The 9,688-nt window shown below is 42.7% G+C and overlaps 1 protein-coding gene across 1 annotated transcript; it reads right to left on the bottom strand.

The window, feature by feature from the left end:
* On the bottom strand, positions 1-8,874 carry LOC103390338 (sorting nexin-18-like). The gene is made up of 4 exons (XM_008326157.3): positions 7,418-8,874; positions 6,772-7,065; positions 4,604-4,986; positions 1-803 (listed from the first exon to the last, which is right to left on the bottom strand). The coding sequence occupies exons 1-4, from the start codon at positions 8,197-8,199 to the stop codon at positions 577-579; spliced, it is 1,686 nt and encodes a 561-aa protein (XP_008324379.1). The 5' UTR covers positions 8,200-8,874; the 3' UTR covers positions 1-576.
* Positions 8,875-9,688: the final 814 nt, after the last annotated feature.

Genomic DNA, 9,688 nt, shown 5'->3' with positions numbered 1-9,688 from the left:
TTTCCCAAGTGTTTTTGATTTATTGTTGGTTATTGAAAAATCTCAAATTTGCTTTTTAAACTCACAGTCACTTTCATTCAGTTCATCAACAGTTCAAGTCCCTACAAGTCCCATCCAAACAATACTGAGCAGGTAGTTAAAGTAAATATAATATTTGGAGATTATTTGTGTCGTCCGCTCTGTCACGCTCGTCCATCCAGGAGAAATGTAAAATTATTCCTACGTTCACGTTTGGTTAAGGAAATTGTCACGAAAGGCATGAAGTGATCACGTGACCTGAACAAAGGGAGAAGAAAAAAGACGACATCTGGCAGAAGGAACAGCTGTTTTTAACATCGCTGTTTTCCTGCTACATCTCCAGACGTCCACACGGCGTCAGCAAAATCCCCATCACTGGTACATTCATCAGAACTGTTCAGAGGTCGTGGTTCTGTAAGGCACTCCAACCAGAGCCAGGATCCCAAACAGGACAAATCTCCAAGGTTTTCCTCTGAGGCAGGTTGTGGAGATGTTGTCATTGGAGGTCGAGGACATCAATCTCTGGTTCCCTCCTGCTCAAATCCCACTTTTTTTTTTTTACTGGTCCTCATCGTATCTCTGGAGAGCGTCCTCCAGTTTGGCTGTAATCTTCTGGAAGAAGCTAATCTGCTGACGTAGGTGATGCTGCATCTGTGAACGGAAGTCCCGTACACGTGTGCGATGGAAGTGTTGGATCTCAGCCAGTGTGGCGCAGGAAATTATGTTGCAGCGATCGTGGAGGTCACTTTCACGCTGTGGACAGTCTTTGACTTTAGTCAATGCACCTGGTAAAAAAAAAAAGAAGAAAACAATAAAAAAAAACTTCAAATACATTAATACCATTTAATATTTATCATTTCTGGCAGGTTGGTATTTCTCTCTGTTCTAACTAGCTATGCTAATGTGATAATTAAATTGGTAAACTGTGTCCTGAAAATAGTATATACTAAAGCTAATACTGTCATTTTTGGCTAGGTGATATTTTGGGTAATATTTAACTACATTTGGGTTAATGTATTGTCACCTTTTTGTCTCTTTTATCAAACATTTAGTTTCAGTAAGCTTACCTTTATCAAAAATAAACAATATCATGGTACATTTTAGTCTACATCTGGCCTAACTTTTACTTTTTGTTTTCTCTAAATTTTTTTTTTGATAGTTGACATTTTTAATAACTTATGTTTTTGTAAGTTCTCTTAGGAACTGTGTTAAATGTTAAAATATTTTAACAGCATTTTCAACCCAAACCCCAGAGAACATGTGACTGTTATTCTTATTGTCCTGATCCAGGATTATCCACTTTAACCACGAGTACGTATCTTTTATCTTCCAGTCTTGGCTGAGAGCCAAGTGCTGATGCAGATGTGGATGAAAAGCAGCTGGCAGTCTGCTGTATGTGGGTCAAAGTTTGGTCTTCACCAAAGCAACAATTTCCAGGAATGAAACCACAACAAAATCTCTCAGTTTGTGCGTTTTTCCTTAAAGATGTGAGTCATGTGTCTGGATTTGAGTGACTAACACGTTGAAAGGATGGGGGTTGGGAAGTGAGTGTGTGTGTGGGGGGGGGGGTGAGTGGTGGGTGGGTTGAAGCTGATGATGAAATCACTGAAGGCTTGTTAACTTGGCTGCGTGTCGAGAACATGACGACGGAGTTTGAACAGAAAGTGCCGGTGCTACGCTGGTACTAAACGACCTCATCGACCTATAACGTAGTTGGTCGATCGCTCACTTGCTCGTGCACAGACACTGACACCCAGCCACGTTCTCTTACACCGTCGTGGATTCACTTGTACTTAACTCTCCTCACTCCCGGGGAGATTACAGCGCTGTAATCTGAACTCTGGTCCTGTTGGCCTATGGGAAACTACTGCTGCCATCTGAACCCCCTGACTCACTCACACACACTCCCTCCCTCCTTTTTTCTTCTTCCTCCTTCTCTTTAACCACCAAGAGGAAGAAGGAAAAGAGGGAAAAGAAAAGGAGGAGGAGGAGGAGGGGAAAACCCTGACACGGCTCCATTTTGCATTCCTTCAGTCCCAGGGCAACACAGGAGAAGAGACCCAGGAATCTGTTCATTCACCTCAGACGAAGCCCAACAGACGTTTGTCACGGTGACCACAGACGGACTGGACTGTGGACGTCGGAGTCAACACAGTCACTGCATTTACTGTCTGACCTTTGACCTCCACTGTGACCTCTGGGCTCTGGTTCTGTTTCATACGCTGAGTTTAAATCACAGGGTTTAATCTAGGGGGTGGGGGGGGGGGGGGGGGGGGGAAGGGGGACAGAATCACTTCAACTGTGATGGAAACTCTGAGCCAACCAAACATCCACTCTGCTGGACAGTTTTGACAGCAGTGCAGATTTTTGCGTGGGGGGAGGGATCCAAGGGAGGGTGAGGGGAGGAGGGGACCATGTTCAGAGGGAATTACCCATCAGGCCCTGCTGTGGCTGCAGCCATGGACTCCTCACTGTCTGAAATCAATTCCTAAAGTTTCCCAGTACAGTTTGTTCAAGTCAGATTTTCTTTTTACGATGACTACAGTATATGTAAAAAAAATCCCATACATGCTAGGGCATAAAACCAACCAATCCTTATTTAAAGGAATGTTCCATATAAATTCATATACATTTTTATCATTAGACATTGTTTTATCCTTATATAATTAACTGCATTTTCAAAACGTAACAATGTTTAACAATGTTCATAGATTTTCAGCCTAAGGTAAATATTTGTTGTGAATTAGAGTTACTGTAAATTGTATAAAGTTGACCTACTTCTCTGAGTCCTGTCTGTCACTAAGACCATTGGGATGCAGCCTGTATTTCCACAGTGGGGAGGACTGATTGTGTCCAGGGAGAATAGAACCCTTGCACACTATAGAAACACAGCCTGTAGGTTTGGCAAATGTTGGGACGTTACGTGCCAGGAGTGACTCCCTCCTCCCATCCTGCAGCCAAATAACAGGCTCACTTCATTACAAGTTCTTTTGTACATGTCTGTGCAAGTGTGTTTCCCTACTTTGTCGAATGACTGAGTATCAGGGCTGTTACGGTGGACTGGTCCTGGGTTTCGGTTTTCGACCTAGATTGACGCTGCTCTTGAGGTAAACGGAAACAGATGTGAGCGTGGGTTAGGAAACAGTCAGAATCTGGGCCTTTGTGTGTTTTCTTTGTGAATTAAAGAAACATGATAAAAGGTGAGTCCTGGTGGAGCATCGCTACTCTCAAAAGGAAATGAAAAACAGTTGTGAGAGTTCGTATTTTTCCACAAACCGATACTGTGTGTCTGAATGTAGCTCGCTGCTACATCCTGCATCCAATTAATGTCTGATTCCTTCCAGGTTTATTGGATTCCTGTTTGTCCTCTGCAAAAATCCAAATCTCCTCCAGACTCTAACAAAGAGTTTCAGATCCAAAGCTAGCAGCAGTTAGCAGAGAAACTTCTGACAGTTAGCCCAAAAATATGCAAAGTGAGCTAAAATTCATCAGAATTTTTTTCTCAAAACATGAAGGAAAACCACCACATGTAACTGTCGAAGGTTAGCTGTAGTATTTTATAAAGAGTAAAATTAGCATAATAATTAAAGTCTGTGCCGAAATGTTATCCAAAAAAACAACCACAATGGCCGAGAGCGGTCAGAGAAATAATAATCTCACAAAAACAAACGTCCTGTTGAAACACTGTGCAGATTAATCATGAAAGAATCACGTCGATGTTTGAGGATTGTCCTCAGATCTCAGGTCTTTGGACTGGAGTCGGCGGGTTTCTGGTAACTGTATCAACGTGGTGAAGCCAACAGACAATGACCGACTCTAACAGCATGAATACTTTTATCACTGTTAGACTGTAACTATTTTTATTCAAAGGATTTTGAACAGGAATGGGGTGGAGGGGTAAGTTTGCCTCCTGTGGCATCGATCAAATTGAACAAAAACAAAACAATAACAGTGAAAATGCTAAAAGAGAAGGGCAACAATAATTGCCCACAAATTCAAGAAAGTAAGCAAAAAAAAAGTGCTAAATTAGCCAGGATAACTGCTAATAGTTTCCTCGGGATTATATTTAGTACGGTTAAGAAAGAAAATACCTACAAATCTTGCATTAAAACATCCAAAAATATGGTGGTTCCATAGTGTAGCGGTTAGCACGCCTGCCTCAGAGAGGCCTGGGTTCGATTCCCAGAGGAACCACACACTTGATAATGTTAATCGTCCTCTGTAAGTCGCTTTGGATAAAAGCGTAAATGTATTATAATAAGTAAAAACACTAGCTTAATGTTCTTAAAAAGTCAAGCTGGACATAGTAGTCACATGTTCGCACAAAGTTGCTCAAAGAATAACTTTTAAAAATGGCGAAGCCCTAAATAGTTATTAATCGACGAAGTAGAATTACAGAAATAGATTATTTTATTGGAAGAAATTATTCAAACTGTTATCTGTTAAGACCAGGTGAATGTTTGTAAGAAACACGTCTTGTCATAAAACCACTGGTTCCTTGACCATATATTGGACACACCTACGTTTAAGTGGAATTGTTGTTTTTTGAATTTTGGTTAATTTAAAAACCAAACTTTTCACCCACCTTTCTGCACATGGATGATGTCAGGGAAGTTGGCCATGTGTCCTCTGTAGAGGTCAAGGAGGTCAGATATGGGATCCAGGTCCTGACGTGGCTGTTCAGCAAAATAGTCTCCTATAGCTTCGTAGGCTTCACCCGTGTACGCGATGGCCTTGTTCAGACCTGCGGAATAGGCCTGCTGGTCCATGTCGAAAGACTGGGCCAGGACTTTGAAAGACTGTCCCACTTTCTGGTACTCCTTCTTGAAACCTGCCATCTGTTTACGGGCGAACTCGTTAATGGTGGTGTTGACGACCACGATGTTCTCATCCATCTTTTTGGTGAAGGTCTTGAAGCCTTCGATTTTGCTCTCCACTTCCTGGAGATCCAGGGGTACATCGGGAGTACTGTGTGAGGGACAAGAGGACAACGTGAGGTCCTTTTTTAAGATACTGGTCGTTATATAAATTCATCGTCACATCGTGTTTGTCCCACAAGCGTTACATCACCTTCGTACCAAGACAAAATAGAGCAGATTCTTCTAATGTCACTATCTCATGACAATCAGACCCTCCCAGTCGTTAGGAACAATGCACTCGATTGAGGACAACTAGAACCGATCGCATCATCGTGGTATTGGGTTACTTGGTCAAATTTCAAACTACAGTTGTTTCGTTGGATACTTGAACAAAACATCAACATCTCCATACTTTTGACTCCACCACAAACAGCTGCTTAAACTCCACCCTGCCTTGGTGGAATTATTTTCAAAGATTTGGTTCAAACAGTTCAAGTTAAAAACACTAGACCCCAGGAAGGTCCTTTATTAAGAGCCTTGTAAATATTAGGAGAAGCACTGTGTCCTGATTGGCTGTTAATTCCATAATGTAAACAACAACTCTTTAAGTGGAGTTGTCACAAAAAAACTCGTACTTAAATCCTACCAAGTCATAGGAACATTGATGAAATCTACTTTTTTCTTCTGGTCTTCTGGACTTTTATTACCACAACATCCATAAAAAAGTCCCACTAATGACGATACAAAATGAGGTCACTTCCTGCTCAGTTATCATTTCCAGAACCAGAACCTCTGGTCTGTACCTCTGAGATCCAGATCTCCTGTGATTCATACTCAAACATTCTGAAGAGAAAAAAATACCTAGTCTTACAGGTAGGTGGGGGAAATGACAGGACATTTTCAGGGACTAATTTATGCCTGCAGATTGTTGTGTACGCCTCAGTAGAAGAACTGAAACTGGTGACTGAGAAAATGTTTACCGTCAGAGCTCTGTCTGTCATTTCCTTCAGCATCTCTGTAGTTAACGTCTAACACCAGGCCTGTACCACCAACATCACTGCTTCGAGTTGTTTTCACAGACGGCTGTGTTTGAGCTAACTGTTTAAGGTAACTGTTTGAGCTAACACTAACAGTTGTGTTTGGTCAACTTTGAAGCTACTCATGAGCTTTTCTGCTTCAATTATCTCTATTTTCCAGGTTTACTTTAAACAACTTTTGGTTGACTAAATGTCCATTCTGTATTTTGGCTCACTATTAGTTCTTGGATTAAAGTGATGTAGTTTTTTTTTTTTTTTACGCCAATTCTTTAGCTATCGTTACTAACAAAGGTAGCGTAACATGTTAACGAGCAACAGTGTGTATTTTCTGGCGTTTACGAGGAAAACTCAGCTACAAATCTAATATTTTCTATACATATAGTGTATATATATTTATTATAGTAATCTTGAGCCAACTTAAGAACACAAGAACCTGAAGATCACCAAGACCGATTGCAGTTAAATATTACTGAACGTTGATAGTGTTGTGTTTATATATAAATGTATATCGTATATTGTTAAATCTTTATGAGTCCTGAAAGTCAAAGGTTCTACTGTCTTATCATCTTAACTAACAATAATTAAACTCTCTGATCCTTCGGTGGAGCTGTTGGAAATATAAGCCCTTGACATCACACAGACACCAACACCCATTTACAGCCGTGGTTTGACAGATGAAAGGCCTGTGGAGCCACAGACAGAGAGAGAGAAAAACACAGCATCTGTTAAATATTGAGTCAATTGAAAAATGCTTTGTCTAAGAATTTCCTGGGTCCACCCAGTGCTTTTTTCTTTTTGTTTGTCATAAACCCAACTCCAGGATTTTGAACCCATTCAGTCCCGGACTCACACCCTACCTGATAGTGAGGAAGAAGTTAGCGCCGACCAGTTCGTCCCTCTCCGCCTTCCTCTTGCCCTGTTTCCAGGCCTTCTCGTCCACCCCACATGTCAGGAAATGCTGGAAAACATCACAGCGTGCCAACACAGGGTGGCTGGTCATGTGGTTCATCCACCAGATCAGACCCTTTCTCCTCTTGGAGATGAAGTCCTCCTCAAAGCGCCCCGTGGCCTGCTTCTCAGGCAAGTGGGGCACGGAGATGACGGGGAACCGCTCCACCAGGCGAGCGTAGAGCCAATCAAAGTGTTTATACCTGGACAGGAAGTGGAAGAAGATGTAAGAAAGGGAGGAGGAGGAAAAAAATAAAATAGTAGAAATAATAGCTGCTGTTTTTGGGCTGACAACAGATTTTTTTTTGTTGTTGTTTTTTTTTTAACTCAGCGTGGGTTTGATTTGAAGACGAGAAGGAAAATGTAATAAATGTCACAGAAGGTGAGAAGTGAGAGCATGGCCAGGGTCAAATCTGTTTCTCCTGTTTTGTGGTAAAGAACCATCGGATAGATTGAACTTTATTGATCCTCAGAAGTTCCTTTCTGGCAATGAAGGTAAAAAAAAAGGTATAAAAAAGTAAATGATCTAAAGTTGAGAGTAAGAAGAACCTGTACCTGCGGTTGACTTGAATGTTAGTGTGTGTCGGAGTCAGGCCGTAGGACATGTAGCTCTTCATGCCTTTGAACTTGGTCTGCTTGGTGGGGTCGTCAATGGTGCACGTGAACGGGTACGGGTCGTCCTGCCACTCTGGGCCGTGCTTCCCCATCACCACGCAGATCTTGTCCCCGTCCTTCACGGGAGCTGAAGCCTTGCCCAGCAGGAAGGCCTCGCCTCCGGACTTCACAAAGGTAGAGAACCTGTTGAGGTTCCTCCCCACGGTGGCCGAGCTCTTGGCCTGCTGGTGGTGCTGTCGCCCGCTCTCACGGCGTGCGGGCAGGGACGTGGTCACCGGGTATATGGGCGGCATGTTGCCAAAACCCTGAGGCACACCTGCGGCCGTAGAAGGCTCGTCCCAGTCGTCGTCCCAGTCGTCATAATCGCTGCCCTGGCTGGTGTGGAAGCTGCTCCCTCCCCCGCTGCCGACGCTTCCAACCCCAGGCTCCTTCTGGTGATGGGTTTCAGGGGGTGTGAAGGACGACTGGGTGGTCGGCACCGCTTTGGATTTGTATGAGGAGAAGCCATTGTTGTTGTTGGTGCTGCTGGAGGTGATGTGGTCCCTGATGATCTCCACGTAGGAGGCGGGGAAGAGTCCAGACTCCCCCCTGCTGTTCTCCCCCTTCAGCCACCCCTCATACTCCTCCGTGTACAGAGTCACCAGCTCATTTTCTGCGATAGAAATCTCTCCAGGGTTTTCAGAGCTGAAGTCATACAACACTCTGGCTTTCAACGCCATCATTCAACAGTCAGCTGCTTCTACCTCAATCCTGTTCCTGTTCTGGTTTTCCACTGATCCCGAGTTTTCCCAACTTTTTTTGTTCTCGATCCAACCTGGAAAAGCCCCCGGTCTTAACCCGGACTTTAATCTCCAGCGCCAGCAGCGACGAGACGATACTTTCTGTTTATCGCAATAATAAATGTGTTTTTCTCTTCAGCTGTCAGTCCTGTAAACAGCCTCACATATCCGTGCGTAAAAGAACCGGAGCAGGAGCGGCAGCAGGACACCCGACACGCACCTCCTCTCTCCGTGCTCTCCTCCTGCGGATTCAAATATCACTTGTTTCCACACAGAACTTAATCCAGTTCGGAAAATGCAATGAGAAACCTGGCCGTGACAGGAGCCGTTGTCCGACGACGCGAAGTGCAGCGGCTGCGCAATGCTGAACCCGATAAGAGTCTGGAGGAGGGAGGAAAAGAGGGATGGGAGGAGGGCGGGAGGAGGTGAAAGTTCTTTTTCCTCCTCTCTTTCTGAGATGCTTGTATGTCAAGAACAGCAGTCTTTACACGTAGGAGGAGGCCGAGATATGTGGGGTGGAGCCAGGGGCGAGTTGAGTCAAGTCTAGTCTCTAAGGGAAAAAAAAACACGCTTTGTCTTGAACAACATTCTGTGTAACTTTTTCTTTTCGAATATGAAAATATATGAGAAACTGTTTATTTATAAATAATCCAAATAGACTTTACTTTTTTTAAGTAGCTTTTTTGTTTGTGTTGAAAGTCTCCATGTATAATATAATATAATATAATATAATATAATATAATATAATATAATATAATGGAGTGAAAATCCCTTACGGGATACTGAAACCTCTGATGCGCACTTCCCCTGATTAGCCACCAGGGGCCAGTGTTATACAACACATATTTAGGAAATTGTGCAGCGTAGCCTTATTGTACTTCATGGAACTACAAATACAAAGTACTGGTTATAAAGTTATAATAAAGTAAACCTTAAAGGAAGTACATCTAGAGTACATTTTTCATACTTCCTTATACTTCATAGCTCGGTTTCTATAACAAAACTAAACAAAACTAAAAAATACGTATATTTATTTTTCAGTTCTCTATTTTGCCCCCTGGGAACTTTTTGGCAAATGTGTGCGAAACAAATATGTTGGGACATTGGTAAAAAGAGTTGCACAGGCAGAGGTGCCAGATTTAAAGGGTAAATGTATCGCACACGTGGTCTGAAATTATCGTTTTTTTGAGGAAAATGATGGAAACCTACCAAACCAAAAGTATCAAACCTATAGCTACAAACAATCAGCTTCAGTAGCGTTGTTTAAAACGTGAATATATTATTGGCTAAGTTTGATGTCAAGACGCTGCGGTATGTTTTTTTCGTTCAATCACATTTTGCGTCACAACGATTGGTGCTCTTTGATTGGCTATTGAAGGTTTGTGTTCTGCAGCGTTAATGAACCGTCCGTGTACTGAAGAGTCACATTACT

The sequence above is a fragment of the Cynoglossus semilaevis genome, chromosome 14 (assembly GCF_000523025.1).
Source record: "Cynoglossus semilaevis isolate Cse_v1.0 chromosome 14, Cse_v1.0, whole genome shotgun sequence".
NCBI lineage: Eukaryota > Metazoa > Chordata > Actinopteri > Pleuronectiformes > Cynoglossidae > Cynoglossus > Cynoglossus semilaevis.
The sequence above is the reverse complement of the archived record's forward strand: the minus strand, read 5'-3'. Positions and strand labels throughout refer to the sequence as shown.

Bases quoted from the DNA above. Each gene is read 5' to 3' on its own strand.
- LOC103390338 (XM_008326157.3), bottom strand. From the start codon at position 8,199: ATGATGGCGTTGAAAGCCAGAGTGTTGTATGACTTCAGCTCTGAAAAC. The intron at 7,066-7,417 runs GTACAGGTTCTT...CTTCCTGTCCAG, and splicing joins AACATTCAAGTCAACCGCAG to GTATAAACACTTTGATTGGC. The intron at 4,987-6,771 runs GTAGGGTGTGAG...TCCCTCACACAG, and splicing joins AACTTCTTCCTCACTATCAG to TACTCCCGATGTACCCCTGG.